The sequence below is a fragment of the Nilaparvata lugens genome, chromosome X (genome assembly GCF_014356525.2).
Source record: "Nilaparvata lugens isolate BPH chromosome X, ASM1435652v1, whole genome shotgun sequence".
Classification (NCBI taxonomy): domain Eukaryota; kingdom Metazoa; phylum Arthropoda; class Insecta; order Hemiptera; family Delphacidae; genus Nilaparvata; species Nilaparvata lugens.
This window is the reverse complement of record NC_052518.1, coordinates 25,338,819-25,362,935: the sequence shown is the minus strand read 5'-3', so window position 1 is coordinate 25,362,935 and position 24,117 is coordinate 25,338,819. Positions and strand designations below refer to the sequence as shown.

The following is a 24,117-nucleotide window of genomic DNA, read 5'->3' as shown; positions in this document are numbered from 1 at the left end:
CATTCCTATAATACTTAGTTACCCAGGAGTTTTATTTTAGATGAAAGAAGGATCCTCTTATTGATTCTCGTGATATTTAGTCTGGATTGGGAGTTAACAGAGTCATGTGCAACTGGGTGTAAAGTCTCTAAAGTCCATGGCTGCGTACAAACAAAGAGCAACAGGGGAATTAATTCAGCAGAAGCTGGAGAAATAGTCGCATTTCTATAATGAGAGTAACAGCTGAGATGAAATGCAAAAATGCCATAAATAATATTGAAACAGGTGTGATCATTAATATAATGTTCTTCATCCTATAGTATTAAACGAGCAACTTCTGTTTATATGTTTAGATGTTCAGATGTTTAGATGTTTGTATTTGTATTTGATGTTTGTATTTCACCGGATCTCGAAAACGGCTCTAACGATTCTCACGAAATTCAGAACATAGTAGGTTTATAATATAAAGATTCGAGTGCACTAGGTCTCATCTCTGGGAAAACTCACTGAAGGACATTAAAAGGATAATTATTATTCATCCTTGGAAAAACAGATGATAATGGTATTTCGTCGTCTGTTGGTGATGGAAGTGAATGAGAAAGTTCATGTGTGTGGGACTGTGTCAAAATTATGACTCAGCTGTTGAACTTTTGTAACCATTCAATCAGGTACTTAGTGCCGGTTGCAAAAAAGCTGGGTTATTTTCAATCCTGATTAATTCCAGTAGATCCATCTTTTTGAAATGGTCTTCTCTGATTGCTTCACGTGAAGTCAATCAGGATTAAAATTTAACCGGCTTTTGTGCAACTGGGCGTTTGTGAGGGAAATTTTTGCATTCCTCTGGGAATTAATCTCAATTTACTGTGATTAGATAGAACATTTCTGTATGGATGTTATTATAATTTCTTCTTTCGTAATAGTTTTTTTATGCTTCTGTACTCCAGAGCCAAGCTCGTTCCTCGATATTCTAATCTAATGTGAATAAATTATAGTACATTTCACATCAATGTGTCAGCAATGTTTGAATGTGGATCATTGATGCTATTGATAGGTGATACTGACAGTTTGAAGTGAAAATCAACAAGTCATGCATATTCTCCATAATTTTTATCGAAAGCTACCTTCTATTTTCTTTGGTGAAACAATTAATTTTTGGGGATAATTGATTCAGGAGAAAAGCGCCTTACTTTTATAAAAGATAGGAGAAAAGATAAAGATACAAGATAGTAGAAAAGATATTTCTACATTTGGGAAAGCAACGAAAGCTATTTGGTCGTTTTAATTATCAACCCTTTTGTTTTCCCAAGTAAATTTTGACCGAATTTCCTCATTCTTTACACAGAGATTCTGCAACGGATACTTCTGAAGTTTTAAAAAGATCCTCCATATATCTGAATAATCCAAATTTCATCGAAATTGTTGAAGCGTTTTCCGAGATCTGTCGAATATACAAACACAAATAGTATTGATAGAATCGGATCAATTGATAAAAGCAACTCCCGTCATAAAATTTTGTTTCATGAAACATTGAGAATTAATAAAAAATATCTATACCCTCAAGAATGACCCCGATTGAAGCAGCAGTGCGTAATCAAGTTATTGCTCAATAAATGTATTTCAAGTTCTTTAGCTTCTACCAAATGAAGTGACATAACTCATATCTTGTTTAGAAAACATCCTCAACTTAGGTGAACCTGACAGAATTAGACTGTTAATCAATTTAGTATCCAAATTCAACCGTAACAACTGTTACGAAAAGGTACTCTCTCTAGATTATAGTTCTACTAAGAACATTGTATGGACATTTGAATTATTACATTTGAGAGATTGGAAAAATAAAAATATACATGCTAAAAGATGAACTTCAAACCCTTAAAAACCATCCTTAGAGATGAAATATCGCCTCAGTGGGCACTTAGGACCTATGAGAAAGCTATACTCCAAGCTTTCTTGCAATCCATCCAGTAGTTTTTCAGAAATCGTTATCAGTGAGTGAGTGAGTAAGTCAGTGAGCCAGATAAGAATTTTATAAGTATAGATTTCATATAAATGTTCTTGCCAATTTGAATAGTGAACTCAAATGGTAATATTCAAAAGGAATTCTACTTTATGCTTGTAGTAGCCTTATATAGACAGTTCAAGGAAGAATTTTTGCGCAATCCGCGAGAAATAAGGAAAAATTTTTGCGCAAATCCCCCTCCCCCTCCCCCCTCCCCCTCTGCGCCCCCCTCTCCTCCCCCCTCTCCTTCTCCCTCTCCTTCTCCCTCTCCTTCTCCCTCTCCCTCTCCTTCTCCCTCTCCTCTCCTTCTCCCTCTCCTTCTCCCTCTCCCTCTCCCTCACCCTCACCCCTCTCCCAGTGAGGACGAGGGGGAGGGAAAAAAAATTTCCCTTTTTCCCTTTTCTACTGTCAAATTAAAGTGAATCCATCTTTCTACTGTCAAATTAAAGTGAATCCATCTTTCTACTGTCAAATTAAAGTGAATCCATCTTTCTACTGTCAAATTAAAGTGACTCCATCTAATGTTATACTGACAGTGAGAGTCAACCTTGGAAGATATGCTCAAATTATTCTCTCAGTCAGATCTTAAGTCAGCATCATGAAGCTCTAAGAACCCAATTCAACTTATACTGACAGATTAAATTCCAGTCTAGTATAGATAAGAAACTCTTTTGTAGATGTGCTAAAACCCTATTACTCTTTAAGTTTCTCGTTCTAGAGTTAGTTGCAAGGATCTTTAAATGCAAGGATATTACTTTAAATGCAACCCTAAAATCTTTAAATGCAAAGTGAATCCATCTTTATACTGAGTGAATACATCTTTATACTGTCAAATTAAAGTGAATGCTAAATGAGTGAATCTGTATAATGTCCCTTTTTCCCTTTTCTACTGACAAATTAAAGTGAATCCATCTTTATACTGTAAAAAGTGATTGGTTTGCTTTCCACCCGACAGTTAAGAAAAATTTCACAAATTTTCTATGTGCTGTACAAACCGCAGGCGTTGCTTTTTAAGTGTGCTCTCCGAGAATATCTATAGTAAATTTAGTACGAACAAGCATTCCAAAAATGGCTATAGATATCCTCAGACCTATATCACTTGGGGTATCAGCTCTATTGATGTCTTAACAGAATGATCTAAGTTGATCTTTTACATTTTTTATCTGCAATGTCATACAAGCATTTCCAAAGTTCATCGGTATTTGTAACAATAGTTGAGAAATCATTTGCACTACAATAATGTAGATGACCTGTATCTAGTATGTTCAATAATTCGAAAATCTCAGATAAAATTGGAAAATGTACATTTTCTGTTTTTGTTAACGGTAAATCATCGCCTTGGAATCCTGTTGAAAATTTAATATTTTTTGCAATAGAATCAAATTCATTGAATGAAATTGACATCAAGAGGCGAGATAATTTTTTGAATTTAGCAAAGCTAAAACACTGCATGACCTCGATTATGTTATGAACAATAATGTGCACTTAGCTGTAACAGAGTTGACTCTGAGGGGGCGTATCTCTTGATAAGCTCAAGCTGTAACAGTTGTGTCTGAGGGGGCGTTTCTCGCGTGCTCACTCAATCAAGTCTACACTGATACTAAACCAAAATGTTCGAGGAAATATCTGAATTAAAAAATTTCACTACAACAATACATCATAACTTCATCTTCAATTTTAATCAATTTATCTACAGACAAATTGTATGGACGGTAATAGCACAAATAGTCTTTTATATCGTTCAAATTAACTGTGCTTAGAAAAATAGCCTTTAATTGTTTCGCCAAACTATAATTTTCACTAGATGATTTCTGAATTGCACTTTCACACTCATCATACCAGTCTATGCAGTTTTTTAACCTCACTTCCAATTCGTTGTCAGCAGCTAACCACTTTGCCGGATCCATCGTTGTCGAGTAGTAAAACTATGTGTAGGCTGGCACTATTATAGAGTAATTAAACGGTCTTTCTTTGTCTGTAGACAGACAACACGTGCGAGCTTTATGCAGTCTCAGTGCATGCGAGCAATAAACACACTGTAATTCCTTTCCGTTGTAGAAGAATCCATAACGTGCAAAGTTTCTTTTCTGAGCATTCGTATACATAGGCGCCAATTTCATACTTTTCATACGAGTATTCTCGCACAAGAAATTATTTGTTTGATACATATTTTTAAACAGCAGAGAATTATAATGTTGGGCAGAGAATAAAGCACACCTTCCATCGGGTCTATACTTATGTATCTTACATGCATCATAACACCACGAAGTGGTGAAAAAGCTGAAATCGGGCTTGAGAAAGTCCTCCGGTATGCATTGTACGTTAGAATGCAATCTTCTCAAAAACTTTGCTTTCTCAGTTCCTTTTGTAAAAATTTTTTCATAACCTGCGAGGTATTCACGGATAATTGTCTCATTCCATTCCAAATCTCCATCGCTCCATTTTATTTTATGATAGTTACGTTCCAGCCATGTTACGTCGTTAAACAATTTTGTAGTCAATTCCATCTTTGGAAATGGTGATTTGAAATGAAATACAACATAATTATTGCTCTCATCGACAATAGCAAGTTCTTTCACAATAATTTGATTACAAGTTTGTTTAAACCAGTGAAGATCAACCGTAGCAATTTTCGTAGGTGTCTGCTTTTGCACTCCTTTCTGTTCCTCTTCACGTTTCTGTTCCTCCACCTCTGGCGCCCCCTCCCCCTCCTCCTCTCCCGACTTCTGGATTGGTGTACTGCTTCTCCTTGGTTCATAATAGAAATTTGTTGATTCAATATCGTAAAGTAGCGACGACTGAGCTTTGTCCAAAATATCAGAATCAAGATCACACTGGATAGAGCGAGTTTGTGGCTTGTCCACCAAAATATCAGAACACAAAGAATAGGACATGATTCCTGTTCAAAGGTAAAACTGATAATGGCTTACATTTGGTGCAGTACACACCTTATATAACCTGCAGTGATGCACTCTATCAACAAATTACTGAACTTCTTTCACCATGCTCGTGAGTGGCGTGTACTCCATCACACGATCGCTAATTAAAACACAATACGCGGAAGTATTTGCAGGTACTGCACTATTAAATTCCATTTCAATACGAACATCTGTCGATGATTTCAAATGACTTGGTTGGTGTGAACAATCTACAACAATCAGCGGTGTTGATTCACAAAACGTTTTAAAATCGATTTCTGTTCCGAGTTCGCTATTGATTGAATGATTATAATACGAGGGTGCGAAATCCAGGAACATGCGGTATAAAACCTCCTTCTTACCTAGCAGATTTTCGTATGGATAATACTCACTATTCAAATATACTTTAACATTGTAAATATTACAGCTGTCAAAATTAGATATTGATTTTTTAATTTTATTCTTTCGATCAGTTTGAAATGCAATTATAACATATTTTGGAGTATCAAAATTCGATGTTGTGCGTACTGACCAAGAATGAACAAGTGAATTTTGCAAATTTGGTAATTCACAAATTTCCCAATGGCGGAAACTTAATTTCAGTGGAGTGTCGGCATCGAGCAGTCTCAAAAATTTCAATCGCACATGATCTTCTAAAGTAATGTAGGGCATCCGCCATTGGAGCTTAGTAATTTTTACACTAACCTCTGTACCGGTTGCAGACTCGACGCAATTGAGGTCTGAGGGCGACCTCAATAATACAAGCTCTTGTTTCAAGTTTAAAATTATTCTTTGAAAATCTTCAAAAAATGGAAGGATTAATTTCAACGGCACACAGAAAGTGAATTTATTATCTGTTAGCTCATATCCTGCTCTATCAAAACCAGCTAAATGATATGTGTTTTTATCAGATGCGTTCTTCACAAGAATAGCTTTAATTGTAGAAGTTAAACCAATTAATCTTGATTTGGAAATTTGTTGACCTGCTAATTCGTATCGTATTTCATCAAAAAGGTTGCCCACTATGTTACTGCTTAATTTATAGTCTGCCGCAATGGGCGCACCAGCCGGTTGAGTTGCCTCTCCTGCTACTGTAATCGCAGGCGCTGCTGGTTTTGTACAGCTCACCGTTCCCTCAATTAATATAAATGATTTGCAAGGTAAAGTATAAACATCCAATGAATTTATTCCAATTCGAGCTTCATCAGAGTTTTTTATTTCTTGTCCTGAATAAACTGTATGTGTATGAAACTGGAATTTGGTTATGTCATTATAAAACTGAAGCTCTGTCTCCACATCCAGAATATCACTAATTGCGGCGCCTCCTGACATGTCGCCAATTAACTATAAAACCTAATCTTTCCAAAGTTCTCGCACTTTTAGCTGATAACGCCCTATTGCTTTTACTAGATGTTGACGCTATCGCGACCTTTTCTCTAATGACTTGATTATGCGTACACGTACTACGCGTACGCGGGTTGAAAATAAGATATCCCATTACTTTTGTTTTTCACGTATGTGTAGTCTAATTGTAATTGTATCTCCGCGGAAATCAATAAACGATCCGTTCTGGTCTGTTACCTTTACATTAATAGTTTGAATTCGACGTGTATTCAAAGGTACATAAATAATTGGAGAGGGTACTTCATTTATTAAATAACCGCTAGGAACCTTTGGCAAAAATTCGTAGATTATATGTTTTTCTTTTCCGTTAAAGTAACTGCCACATGCTAAATTACATTCAACAAGAATACCATCAATGCTCGATATGTTAACCAGATGTTTGGAATAATGCCATTTATTTGCTTGTAAAACTACATTATCAAAACCTAGTATCTTAGCAATCGAATCAGAACGTGTTAAATCAATAGGCTTATCAGAATAAATTTCAATCTTCATAGTATTTGCATTTGCACGTATAATAAGTCTATTCTTCTTCTCATCATAGTTCAATTTATGCTTTATAGACTTTATAATATCCTCAAGCTCATATGCACCGGTATCCAACAAGATTAACTTATCACCATATTTGAAGCTAGAATTTGTTCCTTTGTTTACATTTGCTATACTATTGTAACTACAAAAATTAATCAGACCAATTTCCCATTCACTATTTTTGTCCAATTCTATAATTTCTTGTAAATGTTCGTAAAGGTTACTTGACTTTGATCTTAACGTTATAACGACCATCTTGTGTGTTCAACACAAACACTTAATTACAACTGATTTGCAAGAAACAATAACGTGAGATGGCCACAAATATCACTATCTAATGGTTGCAAGTGATCCAAATTATAAAATATATTTACTCCATTTTCTTTTTTCCAATATTTGTCCAATTCGTATGGAGGTTGTAAATTTCCAATTGGATCAAAATACCATACATTAGAGCCTACTTTCTTATATGCAATCCAGTGTGTCCCCGGTTGGCTGTGCTTGTCCAAATTCACGATCGCATTTTCGTTTTTTAGAATTTTTTTGGGTAATGCATCTAGCATATATATTCCTCTTAAACGAATTTGTAATAAGCTAGCCCAATCCATTAAATCATAGTTACTCAATTCTCCTTCAATATTCATGGTTTTTTCTTGCTCTTCTTTGACCTCTTCTTTGTTGTTCTACGTTTCTTAACTTGAGGGAATAAACTCACACCATATGATGATGATGGTGGGGGTGGGGGTGGAATTAAAAGTCGCCCACCACTAAGCGGGGGGTACGGCTTCAAATAATACCCTTTACCTGCTATATGTTGTTTCAACTGAGCTATAGCCTTGCGTCTAATATCATTACTATAACTTCTCCTCTCATTCTTCTTCTTCTTCTTCTTCTTTCTCAAAGAACCACCAAAGTAATTTTTAGCTTTCATTACATTCGTAACAAGGTAACTGAGACCTCTCTCGGCTAGGGGAGTTTTCGGATTTTTAAAAATTTCCCACGCTGCGTTCGCTAGAATTCTGTCAGCTTTGGCTCGATTAGAATTATCACTATTTAGTGAATATGCTATATCGTGGGCCTTACAAGCCTGGTCAAGTTTGTTTATTCCAGGATCTCCACGTGCTAATCGCTTTTCAAGTTTCGTTCCTGGTCCGCAATACTGGTACCAGGTGCTATTGGGATTTCAAAGGGTGTTACATCGATCAATTTATTTAAAATAGTTGAAGTAATACCTGTAGCAGTCCCTGCCGCCCCCTTAAGTACTTTCGCCGCCGAGCTTAAGAAGCCTCTCCCCCGTTTTCTTCCACTTTGCTTTCTCTTACATACCACCATTGTCATTACCTTTCAACTCAATGGTTGAACATTAACTAAAGTTAATTAATCATTACACTATCTAAAAGAAAAATGGAAATTTTCTATTAATTTGGAATAATACTTTGAATTCATCTATTCAGATTGCATTTCAAAAACAGATGGCCCCATGCGTTATCTCCTATTCTCGCTACTGCTTTTTCCTCTATTACGAAAGAGAAATCCAAAGTTCCTTTTTAATCCTGCCTTCCTATACTGCCAGTTGAAGTGAATCCATTCTGCTCCTCGGGACGGGCTTGTGAAGGTCGGGAGGGCGTTGCCCGGCCTTGAGTGAGTGAGCGACTGAGTGATGGGTATGCACCCAATTCGGACCTCCTCACCAGCTCTGCTTTCCCTCGCCAGCTATGCTTACCGCTCGTTATAGATTTTCTTTTGGGGCTAATACAAACCCAGCATATTGACCAAGACCCATTTTCGATGTAATCAAATCTCCCACCTGTTCCTCAGTCAAATTATGTTGTTTAGCTTCTATCCAATTCATATTAAAACTAACTTTTGCGTAATTCCTTACAATATCGTAGGCCATTTTGTGAATGAATAATTTTAAATAATCTATAAAAGCGGGTGAACATTGCAGTCTCATCACAGTATCTTTTTCAGAATTTGTAATCAAGGTTGTTAGTTCATCATTAACCTTTTTAACAGCAAGATCCAATTCATCTTTCTTAATAAAATCTTTTAAATCAGTTTTTTGTGCATATTGCTCAGTAATTTGTTTAATCAGACCATTAACAGCATCCTTTGTAACGAATTGTTTAATCCCATCAAAAATAGTAGCTTTTATTGCGTCTGCCATTCCAGATAATCTTTTTTCAAATTCTTCCTTAGTTATATTTTTACTAGTCAATTTCTCCAAAACAGTATCTAAATATTTATTATCAATTACTGACGGTTGTGTTTCATTCACTTTAGTAAAAATTTCTGTACTAAGCTGTTTCAGTTTAGTGTTAAGATAGTTTCTGTCCAAGATCTCTAAATTTTTAATTTTATCAGAAATGGCTTTCAATTTTTCGTCCAAATAAGATTTATCAACCTTATTTTTGTCAATACTAACCAACTGGGTTGAAAAGGTATCTGATAAATTTTTCACTTCTCCTAATGCACTCTGTAGAGTTTGTGTTCTCTCTATGATAACTTTATCAATATTTGCACTAAAAGTCTGTAATGAACTTTTAACAGCTTCACTGATTCCCTGCTGATTTATTGAATCAATTATAGTCTGTGTTATGACATCAATATTACAGGAAACCTCAGCAGTTGAAGCGGTAGCAGTAGGTGTTTCAATCCGTCCGAATCGATGCAAGGTCATCGTGACACTAAATAATTAGTTTTGCTTCTCTGAGCTCTTCTAGTATAGATGAAATCTCAACATCATGAGCAGAATTCCCAGAAGCTTTTGAGGAATAGAGTAAATTTAATCTTTCCACTAGTTCATCAAAACTATCAAAGTATTGGTAATTTCTTTCATGAGAAATATTTTTTGCAAAATTCAACAAACCTTGTCCCTTCTTTTTAACAAGTTTTTTACTGGGAAATAATTTCTGAATCAATTGCGATTTAATTCCATGATTACGTTTAACATAGCCTCTTCGATCTAAATGTACGCCAGTAAGTAATAAGATACGTTTGTACTTGTCAAGGTCATCATTATTATAAAGATTTCTGTTTGGTCTCGCTTTGAATAATAATTCGAGTAATCCGCGAGTTAATTGAATTCTTTCTTTATCAACATCTATATATCCATTATCAAATATTACCTGTATATCACCGATATAATACTTTTCACTTTGATCTTTGTATGAAACTCCATAAGTAATTGAATTATTCAACTTTTCCTTATGAAACACTGTTAGGTATTTGCTCAACAAATCATTGATTCTGCTAGCACCAACATCATCATCATCACCATCCTCCTCTCCCTCTTCCTCATCTTCATACTCATCATCATCATCATCTTCATTATCAATTTCCATACTCTCTTGTTCCTCTTTTACTTCTTCCTTTTTTACATCATGATTAGAATGTAATGTAGATTTGGTTTTTCCCAATTCAATTATAGGTTCAATTAATGGCGAAAGAGATTTCCTATTGAATTCATCCGTTCGTTTTTCAAAATTAATAAGGCTTTTATGCTTGTCACTAATCACCTTTCGTAATGTCTTAATCGTTTCTATTAAATTCTCCTTCCTGTTATTTACTAAGCTATTTCCTCTCCTCTTCCTCCCCCTCCTCCTCCTACTCTTATGTGTTTTAGACAACATGACTGTACAAAGAATTAATCTCTACTGAGGGGAAAGTATCGTGTCCAGTGAATCCCGATATTTTCCTTCCTTTATAGTACATTCTTTTAAAATTGTAAGAAAGTTATGCGGTTTACGATTCCAAACTGTATGACAAAGTTTACTGAAATCTTTATAAGACATATCTCCTCCAACATGATCTCTGTGAATTAATTTGAGACTCAATAAATCCATCTTAAAAATTATTATCATATTTGCGTTATCTCTAGTGAAATGTTTCTGTGTGGCACCATAACTCTGAATTAAATATGCAGTATCAATATTACGATGACGACCCATTGTAAAATATTCTCTAATCTGTGGCACATTACTCAGTTGCAAGTCATCAAAAATTACCAAGCTATATTCAGGGATTCGGTTTGGATGGGGAATTTGACTCACATCATCTTTCATGTGAAATCCGATATTTTTCAAACCTGCAAATACCTGTTTTAAAAAGACATATTTTGGTTGATATAAACTTTTACTAAATAAGTAAATGTGCTTAAATTTTAAACCATTTTCAGCAAATACTAAATTAAATAAGAGATTTGTTTTTCCTCCAGCACTAGGAGAAATTATTAACATTCGCGCATTGTGAGGTAGCAGATTCCCATTTTTACAAAATGTAGGCTTTTCTTTATTTGTAATTAAGGTATCAAAGTTAACAATTGGTAATTGGCTCATGATTACAAACGTACAGAGCGTGATCTGATAAGCCACTGAACAATGACCGAGGTGATGATGATGTATAGAGAGGCGTTTCCCAGAGATTGGAATGCAGACCACCTCCTCTCCACATCATCAGACAGATTATGGATTCTTATATTACGAAATGAGAAGCAATTTTTTATGAGGAGCTAATATATTTTCAACAAATGTACATCATGATATTTACAATTGATTATTTTTCATCTAATAATTGATCTTTACTAATATAGCTAGGTTTAGAAAATCCAATCCATTTCACTAACAATCCTTTTTTATCACGTTTTAATATTTTTTCAATCAAATACACTTGTCTCTCCATTTCGTTTAATTGCGTTTTTTTAATTTCTTCTGCATAAAACCGCCCACTAATTACTTCACCGTTTAGATCTCTCAGTGAGTAGGTTATAGGTTTGGAAGGAAATATAGAATGAATCACAAAATACTCTGCGCTCCAGTTTATGTTATAAGATTTATCGAAAAATAATCGTTTCTTCGAGATTCGCACGATATCGCCTAGCTTAAATTTTGGTTTTGAATTTTTCAATTTATATCGTCTATTGAATGCAGAATTCAATGACGATAAAACATGTGTACGATCTTTTTTCCCCACATCTTTAGGTTTCATTCTAATTGAACTGTGCACTGTAGCATTATAATTTTTAACTAAACTGTCTAGATTGGTTAACCAGTTTTTTGTTCCATGCTCAGTTAAATATCTATAAATTTTTGCTTTAAGTGTTCTAATCAGCCGTTCAACTATGGATGCTTTCTTATCGGTAAAAACATGGTAATGTTTAATACTATATTTATCTAATAATGCTTTAACTTTTGAATTGAAGAATTCTGTTCCCTGATCTGTTTGGAACAGCTTAATGCCCTTATTTTTAGAAATAATTGGTTGGAGAGCGTTAAATACAGATTGACTTGTCTTGTCTTTTAATGGTACACAATATGCAAATTTTGTAAAACAATTAATAACAACTAAGATATATTTATAACCCTTATTAAAACGTGATAAACTTATCATTTCAATAAGGTCTGCTTGAAGGAGATCTTTTTCACTTTTCAGTTCATACTTGCGAGTGGGATAGTTCACACGCGGCACGCTATGAAGCTCTAAAGCTAGCTTAGATCTAATAATATTCATGATATTTACAACAGACAAATCAAATTAGTGGTGTTGGATGATTGTCACAGCACATACTGATCAATCAGTTGAAGTGTTGAGACTATAATGACCGAAAGGGAGAGTATTCAGACCATCTTCTGCAATGTATCTTTTATCGTCATAAGGACTCAAACAAATTTTTGCACATTCGACCTGAAACATACTATGGTTATAGGATCTTAACATACTAAATTTTTCTACATGTACACTACGTTCAAACAATGATTTCTTATACAAATTAAAATTAAGTTTTCTACATTTAACCGATGACTTTACTCCTTTTGCTACGCATTTATTTACAACCTCGTCATCATTCTCATTACCAACTAAAAAGCTGTAAAGTTTCGATCTAAGACCTATAAATTTAGAGATCGGCCTTGAGCCCGTTTCATCCTTAAACTTACCTACAACTTTATTTCTTTCCATGGAAAAGCAAGGGTGGGCAGGTGGATAGTTAGAAGTATCGAAAAGGGTCAAATTATCTTTGATCAACTGATACACATCTTCGACTTTTAGGTTTAGAAGAAAACTGTCGGTGTCGGTCATACAGAGTTCTACGCGGTTCCAGGGTACGATTTTTTGTAATTTGCAATAAAAGAATTCGTACATATGGAATTTACTCAACTCCAGTACACTGAAGCCGGAATAGACAGGTTTGTTCATTTTAAGTTCCAACTTGCGAGAGAAAACCGCGATCACGTCCGGACTAATTATTTGCCAGCGTTTGCATAACGGATTTGAAATGTACTTGTCTAATCGTTTTTCGTCTGTAATAATTTTAACATTAATGTGTTTCCGAACTGATTGTATAGTCTTACCAAAACAAAGATTGCAACAGGCCTTAAAGAAGGATATTTCAAATTTATTTTTCGCGTTCTGTCTATTCCGGATATTGAAGTCGATGTAGCTTTTCAGCCAGGGAGATTGGGAAAAACTAATGACGCGATGCACTTTCAATAATTTCAAACCGAGCTGAAGGTAGAGTTTTAAATTGACATAGTGTACAATGTACTTTTCACGGTTAAAAAGTGTGTTCATGAGTTTTCTGGTCACTCCCTGACCGTTCTCATTTGTCTGATACTCGGACAGCAATTCCCGCGGGGGAGTTAAGTGTTGCGGCGCGAGAGGGAAGCTGGCATGTTTATCGTGTAAATCTTTCGGGTACTCGAGATCGCATTCAATTATGTAACCAGTTCCTGAATTGCTGTCCAAATTCGCGAAATCAAGTTTGGAAATTTCTTCCTCTGTGAGGAATTTGAAATTCCCAAAAGGGAGGGGTCTGCTCATAGCATCCGCGTAAAGAGAATTAGCATCCACGTAAAGGAGATAATTAGACGGTTTTGAGGGATCGTATGTCTCAGGTAGATGTTTATTATTCGCCTCACAATAACGTTTACCGATAAATGAGACCCCGCCTCTCATTCCCGCTTCGAACATGAGATGCATGTCCGGATCTGTAAGTAATTGCAATTCGACTTTAGTGTACTTCAACATGCAATTCCAGGTGAAGTCCGCGAGGGAAAGAAAATGGGTCACATCGAGGCCGTATGAGCTAAAAAGCGTAGACCTCATGGATTCAAATACTGTTGCTAATAGCATTACGTCCAAACATAAATAAAAATCGTGATATTCACCCAGATTTTTCAGCTTGAATGTTGAGAACACTCTTTGCGCATGCTCATATTCTTCGCGAGACAGAGGTGTATCAGTTAAGTCGTTATGAAAACATTCAATGGGAGGGAGCGATGTTTCCGCGAATTTTTCGGGACAGCTCATGTACGAGTAGGGATATACTCCTTTTTTCAACAAGAGCTGTCTGTGTTCGCGAGGTGGATCATGAAACACCGAAAATAATCTTTCGAACTTCTTTTCCATGTCTGTACTTTCTACCAAATTACGCACCAATACTTCCAAGGATTCAGACATAAACTTGTAGGAATCTAGAAATTTAATTTTGCCTACCGAAAGTGTCAAAAATCTTTCTGACGTATTTGCGATGCAGGAAATTTCTTTTTTACATTTACCGAGCGCTTTCAGGATAAAATGCGAATCAAAACCGGAGAAATTATGGAAATAACACGAAATGTAATCTGGAGTACGCGCTGTTAAATTGCAAGAAACGTGTGCTGCACATAGGTAATTACCGGTTTCATGCGCGTGGTGACGACATTTAATATCGGTTTCTGAGAACGGTTCAGCACAAAGCCCGCAGTTTACTGAATTTTGAAATTCGCGCTCTTCACTTTCGGTCAAATGTTGCATCGGAATTTCACGTTTCATATCCTCATACAAAATTTCGCCAAGATCTGTAATTTCCTGAAGAAATTTCTCCATGATTTTTTCGTCTAAACTACTCGATCTATGGAGTACAGGTCCGTAGGCAATTTCTCCGTTTACATCTATAACAACGAAACAATACCCGCAAGGAATATGCCGCGCCGTTTTCTTGGTGTAACTACGAGTAATTTCATCGGAATCGGAATCATCATCATCATCATTATCAATATTCACAACGTATGTTTCTAAATCCGCGTAAATAGTGTACTTTTTCTTCAACGTCGCGCCTAGTTTCTTGAATTTAATTGTCTCTCCGCGTTTAGGATATGAAACGCGCTGAGATTCAAACTTGGAACAAAGTTCCATATGTTTCAACAAATTTGCTTTACCATCACAATTCTTAGATTTGTTTGATATGAACCGGTGAAAACAGAAATTGCAAATGTGTACTTGTCCATCGTGTTTTGAAAGGTGGGAGAAAAGACGCGATAGCCCGTTTTTCCCGTTCGCGGTGTTGATTAAACAATAATGTGTTTTTCCTGCATCGCCTTTCAACATTAAAAGATTAATTTGGTGTTTACGCGTGCGGAAAATGCTTGTACGGTAGGGAAAAAATTTTTTGTTGTCATACGCGATGACGTGAATTGCAATGTCCGGATTGAGTATTTCGAATTTCTTAATATCGCGTGTCGTCACCGGGAAATTTACACCTCGCATATTGAGTCTGTGAGCAAACTTGCTCAAATACTTTACAGTTAAGTGTGAGTCCTTTGGTTTCTGATGAAAATATGCGAGGACCGACCACAAAAAACATTTTTCGTCAGAAAGATTTTTGACATTTATAATACATTTTTTGTTTTTCAAAAACTGGGGTGTTTGAATGAAACTGGATGTGTATATAGGATTATATTTGATTACATTTACATCCAGTGATTCAATTTTCTTCAACACCCATCCAGACCCATGTCTTACGAAATTTTCGAAAGACATGATGATTTTTCTCACAGCCAAGAAAAAATGCTCATTAAAATCTTCATAGTTCTCAAGCACGTTCAGCGCTATGTTGGAGTAACTATGTAGATTTATTAGAGATGAAACAGACTCATCAACCTTGTCATCCAGCACCACTAATTTATACAATAAAACGTTAAGCACTATGTACCACTTAACATTTGCATCATACCGTGCCGCATGCTCCCTAATTATCTCGAACACTCGAGTTTTCGTCCTCTCAAGCACACTCTCAATGTCAATATCCTCGTCCTCAAAACTGATGCGATGGCGAACTGCGCTTGAATTGATCCCACGAAGTCTGCGTTCCCTCGGCATGATACTGAAAAAACAAAATGATCAGGATGACATAAGCAATAGTATGTGTAAAGGAATGTAATTCACAATCAGTTGTGAATTGACATTCACGATGTTATCACAAGGACAGATAATGTTACATGAAAGATTGAGATTATTAACATTCGATAAAAAATGGACAAAAACTAGTCAGAATTTGTCGGCAGAAAATATGGCGAAAGACGGTTTTGTATTCGCAAGTGAACCGGATATTGTGCGCTGCGTATTTTGTTCAGTTTGTATAGGAGATTGGGAGCAAAATGATGTTGTAGCCAACGAACATGCAAAGTTTAGTCATCATCATCATCATCATCATCATCATCATCATCATCATCATCATCATCATCATCATCATCATCATCATCATCATCATCATCATCATCATCATCATCATCATCATCATCATCATCATCATCATCATCATCATCATCATCATCATCATCATCATCATCATCATCATCATCATCATCATCATCATCATCATCATCATCATCATCATCATCATCATCATCATCATCATCATCATCATCATCATCATCATCATCATCATCATCATCATCATCATCATCATCATCATCATCATCATCATCATCATCATCATCATCATCATCATCATCATTATCAATATTCACAACGTATGTTTCTAAATCCGCGTAAATAGTGTACTTTTTCTTCAACGTCGCGCCTAGTTTCTTGAATTTAATTGTCTCTCCGCGTTTAGGATATGAAACGCGCTGAGATTCAAACTTGGAACAAAGTTCCATATGTTTCAACAAATTTGCTTTCCCGTCTACATTTATAGATTTGTTTGATATGAACCGGTGAAAACAGAAATTGCATACATGTACTTGTCCATCGTGTTTTGAAAGGTGGGAGAAAAGACGCGATAGCCCGTTTTTCCCGTTCGCGGTGTTGATTAAACAATAATGTGTTTTTCCTGCATCGCCTTTCAACATTAAAAGATTAATTTGGTGTTTACGCGTGCGGAAAATGCTTGTACGGTAGGGAAAAAATTTTTTGTTGTCATACGCGATGACGTGAATTGCAATGTCCGGATTGAGTATTTCGAATTTCTTAATATCGCGTGTCGTCACCGGGAAATTTACACCTCGCATATTGAGTCTGTGAGCAAACTTGCTCAAATACTTTACAGTTAAGTGTGAGTCCTTTGGTTTCTGATGGAAATATGCGAGGACCGACCACAAAAAACATTTTTCGTCAGAAAGATTTTTGACATTTATAATACATTTTTTGTTTTTCAAAAACTGGGGTGTTTGAATGAAACTGGATGTGTATATAGGATTATATTTGATTACATTTACATCCAGTGATTCAATTTTCTTCAACACCCATCCAGACCCATGTCTTACGAAATTTTCGAAAGACATGATGATTTTTCTCACAGCCAAGAAAAAATGCTCATTAAAATCTTCATAGTTCTCAAGCACGTTCAGCGCTATGTTGGAGTAACTATGTAGATTTATTAGAGATGAAACAGACTCATCAACCTTGTCATCCAGCACCACTAATTTATACAATAAAACGTTAAGCACTATGTACCACTTAACATTTGCATCATACCGTGCCGCATGCTCCCTAATTATCTCGAACACTCGAGTTTTCGTCCTCTCAAGCACACTCTCAATGTCAATATCCTCGTCCTCAAAACTGATGCGATGGCGAACTGCGCTTGAATTGATCCCACGAAGTCTGCGTTCCCTCGGCATGATACTGAAAAAACAAAATGATCAGGATGACATAAGCAATAGTATGTGTAAAGGAATGTAATTCACAATCAGTTGTGAATTGACATTCACGATGTTATCACAAGGACAGATAATGTTACATGAAAGATTGAGATTATTAACATTCGATAAAAAATGGACAAAAACTAGTCAGAATTTGTCGGCAGAAAATATGGCGAAAGACGGTTTTGTATTTGCAAGTGAACCGGATATTGTGCGCTGCGTATTTTGTTCAGTTTGTATAGGAGATTGGGAGCAAAATGATGTTGTAGCCAACGAACATGCAAAGTTTAGCCCAAATTGTAGAAGGAAAGGAAATATAACAATTGAAGATGAGAATTACGATAATAATATTCTACGATTATATGAAGAAAGATATTTATCATTTACTAATATGCCAGAAGATTTATCTGTACAAGGAGAGTACTTTGAAAAACTAGCTCCACACCATCTACATTGTTACATTTGCAAACCATTAACTGATAGAGCAGACTATTTTGCAAGAAATGGTTATTTCTTACATAACTATCACTATCTACAATGTGTGTTTTGTAAATATATTATCGTTGAACCATTTGAAAAAGTAATGCATACACCGTTTTGTATATATTATGCTGATGAGTCTAAGACAAAAGACGCTCATCATACAGATGAGGCGAAAAAATCACAAGCATGCAGTATAATGTAGAAGGTTTTTTATCCTCCGAGGACAAACACTGTCCTCGGAGGAGAAAAACTGTGCTCGGAGCACAATTTTCCTCCTCGGAGGAGAAAAACTGTGCTCGGAGCACAATTTTCCTCCTCGGAGGAGAAAACTTTAAGTAAAAATGAACTTACATGTGTTGATGGTGCGTGAATCTCCTCGAGTGTAGATAGCGGTCTATGGTAAGATAGCGGTCTATGGTACAGGTGTAGATAGCGGTCTATGGTAAGATAGCGGTCTATGGTACAGGTGTAGATAGCGGCCTATGGTATGATTGATTCCTCTCAGGTGTAGATACTGCTTATGAGTTGAGAGGTGAGAAAATGCTGTGAAAACAATGAAACCAAATATATATTATAAAGTACAATAAATTATCGCTAGAGTGTGCTTTTCATAATAATAATAAGCTAGAGCAAGCTAATCTGTTAGTAGTGATCTTGTCTTTGCTGATACAACATCAAGCTACTGTACTGAGATGGATCAGTGGAGTCTTCAGATTTGTGCGTTCAATTCATTATAGATAGACATTTTGAATACCATTCTGTTCCTTTAGAAAAAATGTTCGGACATTTCATCTAAAGGAACAGAATAGTTTTGGACTGTGCCTGTTGTTCTACCCGATCATATTCATATGATTTGTAATTATATCAACGAATAAATAAATAAAATCGTAGGCAGACAATTGAAAAATTACAAGCTTTGAGTAAACTGGAAAATTACATGCTGGTAAACCTCATGATCACAAACAGAGAGGTATGCATAGAATTCAATGTAATAACAAAAATGAGCCTTGAAAAACATTCAAAATTGTTATGTATTTTTTAATGCTGTTTGTAAAAAAATGTTTATTTGTGGTCTAGATTCCATCATAATAGGTGAGCATTGATAGCCCAATCTTTGTAAGTATAGTATCTCATTAATTAAACTGAATTACAAAATATACATAATATATTGAATTATATCAAAGATCTTCATTTATTGCTTTTTTGTCAATTCGGATCTTAATCTTTCTAAATTCAAAATCAATTGTTTCATGTGTCTGTTTCAACGTGGAAATTAGTGAAGAATTGAAAAGTCGCATGTGCATAACCTTTATTTGAACAATTTATTTTATGAAATTGGGATGAAAAGAAGTTTTGGACTGTAGTCTGACAATAATTACACAGTCTATCAATAGAATTAAGAAGGTTATAATAGAAAACAATGCTCATTTAACAAAAGAACAATTAAATAAACTTATCTGGAATTTTTTACGAGATTCTTCAGATGAGACAGGCTTAGAACAAGATTGATAGCATATTCTGTTTAATTTCAGATTGGAGATGGATTCAATTTCATTTGATAAGAACTATTTTTCGAATAAAATCGATAAAAAATATAGATGTTGTTATTTCGAACTTATTGACAAAACAATATTAGAATTGAATAATTTCGGAAAAGAAGGACTAACGTTTGAGGAATATTTAACATTTATAAAACCTGGTAAAAGTGAAGAACAGAAGTCAGAACATATAAGCGTATGTTATATTATAAATAAGAATATAGTTGATAGATATCGAAGATGCGAATTAAAGGAAATTCCTGAATTTTGCTATTGTAATTCATTAGGTTGGTTGAATATTAAAATGTCTCATTGATGATAGAAAACACTGTCAAGATTCATGTTTGAAAAAATGATCCTTCCTTGTTGAAGGATCTAACATGGAGAACAATATTGTCCTCGGAGAAGAGGAAAATTAAAGTAAAAATGAACTTACATGTGTTGATTTGACGAAATGAAATAATCGGATAGGCTTCTCTCAGCTAGCACCTCGGCTATGATTTTCTCGATGCAGGTAAGGTTCCTTCACGAGAGCACAACTGCTTATGGGTAGTGAGGTGAGAAAATGCTGTGGAAAAACAATGTAACCAAACTGTAACACTAAATATATATTATAAAAATCAACACTTTCACAAAAATATGAGAATGTAACAAAAAGTTTTACTTACAATCAATAATGTTAGCGGTGACCTCTGTGGAGTATGCAGTCCAATTGTGATAGCCCTCCTCGGCAGCTAGTACGTGTAGTGCACTCTCCAAGTTGCATTAAGTGATAAGAAATGTGTTTTTATATATAGCTTGATGTACGCACAAGCTGACATCGCTCGCTCGCTCACTCAAGGCCGGGCAACGCCCTCCCGACCTTCACAAGGCCGTGTCGAGGAGCAGAATGGATTCACTTCAACTGGCAGTATATGAAGGCAGGATTAAAAAGGAACTTTGGATTTCTCTTTCGTAATAGAGGAAAAAGCAGTAGCGAGAATAGAAGATAACGCATGGGGCCATCTGTTTTTGAAATGCATTTCAAATAGATGAATTTTTTGCACAATCTTTAAGCTTATGCGAGAGACAGAGAAACGATGGGTGTATCACACTCTCTTGTACCCTCCGAATTATTCAATTTGCAATCACTTTATAATTTTACAGTATAAAGATGTAACAGATTCACTCAGTATAAAGATGGATTCACTTTGCATTTAAAGATTTTAGGGTAGCATTTAAAGTAATATCCTTCCTTTTTCCCTTTTCTACTGTCAAATTAAAGTGAATCCATCTTTCTACTGTCAAATTAAAGTGAATCCATCTTTCTACTGTCAAATTAAAGTGACTCCATATTTCTACTGTCAAATTAAAGTGACTCCATCTAATGTTATACTGACAGTGAGAGTCAACCTTGGAAGATATGCTCAAATTATTCTCTCAGTCAGATCTTAAGTCAGCATCATGAAGCTCTAAGAACCCAATTCAACTTATACTGACAGATTAAATTCCAGTCTAGTATAGATAAGAAACTCTTTTGTAGATGTGTTAAAACCCTATTACTCTTTAAGTTTCTTGTTCTAGAGTTAGTTGCAAAGATCTTTAAGTGCAAGGATATTACTTTAAATGCAACCCTAGAATCTTTAAATGCAAAGTGAATCCATCTTTATACTGAGTGAATACATCTTTATACTGTCAAATTAAAGTGAATGCTAAATGAGTGAATCTGAATAATTTGAGCATATCTTCCAAGGTTGACTCTCACTGTCAGTATTTAGCACATCTACAAAAGAGTTTCTTATCTATACTAGACTGGAATTTAATCTGTCAGTATAAGTTGAATTGGGTTCTTAGAGCTTCATGATGCTGACTTAAGATCTGACTGAGAGAATAATTTGAGCATATCTTCCAAGGTTGACTCTCACTGTCAGTATAACATTAGATGGAGTCACTTTAATTTGACAGTAGAAATATGGAGTCACTTTAATTTGACAGTAGAAAGATGGATTCACTTTAATTTGACAGTAGAAAGATGGATTCACTTTAATTTGACAGTAGAAAAGGGAAAAAGGGAAATTTTTTTTTCCCTCACTGTCTCTCTTCCTCCCCCTCATCCTCACTGGGAGAGGGGTGAGGGTGAGGGAGAAGGTGAGGGAGAGGGAGAGGGAGAAGGTGAGGGAGAGGGAGAGGGTGAAGGAGAGGGAGAGGGAGAGGGTGAGGGAGAGGGAGAGGGATTGATTGATTGATTGAGTACTTTATTTATGTAGATTACAATATATACTGGCTTATACACTTATATACAATAGCTTACAATACAGCAAAATTATAGATGAATTTACATAATATAGACTAAGAAAATAATTATTGAACTGTATATGATATGAAAAAGCAGTTTGTAATATAATAACTCTAGATAATAATCATATTGTTATGCATCTACATAAATTGGCGGAGCTTTGGACATATCAATGTCCATTCTTCGGAAAGAATATTAAAAATATCCTCCCCACTAACTCTCTACCAAAACGTTAATTTCGTTATTTAAACTAAGGATTTATTTATTAATGGAAATATTGTAAAAGTTTTAATCAATATGAATATTAAAGAGAAAAAAAAACAGAAAATTGATAGAGTAAAATAATATATAGGTAGATAAGATCAAATAAATAAAATGAAGTAGTCTGAAAGTAGATCAGGGTTATCGACTTTCAGTAATAAACAGCATTATGCAGTGGATAATTGAAATAACATGAGTTTATATAATATATATATATATATATATACAATTCGTTCTATAACATGGTTTAAAGGTTTGTATTTGTGGGATGGGTGGGGGATGGATGTCATGTGATCGTTCTAGGGCCGGACAGTTTCAGTCATTTGTTCCAAAAGATGTTTTTTTAAAGTTAGGATGAAGCTCGCTCGGCTCTCGATGGACCTGATAGAAACAGGAAGTGCATTCCATGCACGACAGGCACTGACTAAGAAGGATTTTGTGAAAATAGTAGTTCGATGATTGGGTATCCTTAAAGTACTTTCTCCGGTTCTAGTATGTGAAGCATCTATCCTCCTACCTTCAGAGACAAATTTGAAATCATCTTTAAAATAGTTCGGATTACCGTATATCAAGATATCTCTAACAAGCTTGACTATTCGAAAAAGCCTCTGATCGGGAAGCTTTAATGTTGAACTAGCAATGTGGGCTGGGGTGATATGATCATGGCGTTGGAGAGAGTAGACGAAACGTAGACAATAATTTTGGCAACGCTGTAGTTTATCATTCAGAGTGACTTGCATATCGTTAAGAACAGAATTACAATACATTAAATGTGGGAAGATGAGAGATTGAACCAATAATAATTTAATGTTTCTAGGGAGGATATCGTGCATTTTCTTCAATGCATGCATGGCTGAGAATACCTTTTTACAAGTTTTGTTCACTTGTTCTGACCAGTCAAGAGTATTATTCATAATAATGCCTAATTCTTAACTGAGCTATAGTAAGGAATGTCATTACCGTCTACACTAATTTTGTGAATCGATTCAAGGTCAATATTGTTTATAAGACGAGAATATCCAATTATAATGGGTTGTGTTTTGATGGGATTAAGCTTAAGGCCATTTTTCTTTGTCCATTCCACTATTGAATTGATATCCTGATTCATTATTTCAACTGTTTCATTAATTTTTGTTATGGGACAGCTTAAATAGATTTGAAGGTCGTCTGCATAAGTATGGAAACTGGAGAATTTGATAATGGAAGAAAGGTCATTAGCATACAAAGTGAAGAGGAGGGAGAGGGAGAAGGAGAGGGAGAAGGAGAGGGGGGAGTAGAGGGGGGCGCAGAGGGGGAGGGGGAGGGGGAGGGGGATTTGCGCAAAAATTGTTCCTTATTTCTCGCGGATTGCGCAAAAATTCTTCCTTGAACTGTCTATATAAGGCTACTGCTTGTCTGATCTGAGGTCTGGTCTTGGAGTTTGTAGAGCCGTTCCAAACGGTTTGCCGTTTGCCAAACGGTCTTGGTCTGAGGTCTGGTCTGGAAGTGTGTAGGGGGCATTATGCTGCGTATTTATTGTAATCATTATTTGAAAGTGAATCAGAATTTCCAAATAAAACAGAAATCTTATAGAATTTCTTGCTATTTTTGAAAGTTTCATCAATGGTTAAATGATGGCTTTCTTCCATAAATCTACTGTGAATGTGAATGTTACTTTTTAACAAACGCTTTGTCGAAAGCTTAGGCGAAAATTGCGGAGTATTGAGGAATAAGCGTTGAAAACGTTGTAATTTTTCTTGGTAAGCTTTAGCAAGTCTCCAGTAACAGGCTTGAAACTGATCTTGATAATGTCAATGCTAATCAGCTTAATTGTATTAATAATGTTATT

At 35.4% G+C, this 24,117-nt stretch overlaps 2 protein-coding genes across 2 annotated transcripts in view; one reads left to right on the top strand and one right to left on the bottom strand.

Moving 5' to 3' along the window:
* The window catches only part of LOC120354531, a 27,522-nt gene extending 8,902 nt beyond the window's left edge, over positions 1-18,620 (bottom strand). The window contains exons 1-3 of the mRNA XM_039441861.1: positions 18,567-18,620; positions 17,404-17,715; positions 15,821-15,970 (exon numbers count right to left, since the gene is read on the bottom strand). Of these exons, the coding sequence (XP_039297795.1) occupies positions 15,821-15,970; positions 17,404-17,711 (458 nt within the window). The 5' untranslated portion in view covers positions 17,712-17,715; positions 18,567-18,620. The remainder of the gene's footprint in view (positions 1-15,820; positions 15,971-17,403; positions 17,716-18,566) is intronic.
* The window catches only part of LOC120354927 (MOB kinase activator-like 2), a 218,140-nt gene that overhangs the window by 34,910 nt on the left and 159,113 nt on the right, over positions 1-24,117 (top strand). The window lies entirely within an intron of this gene.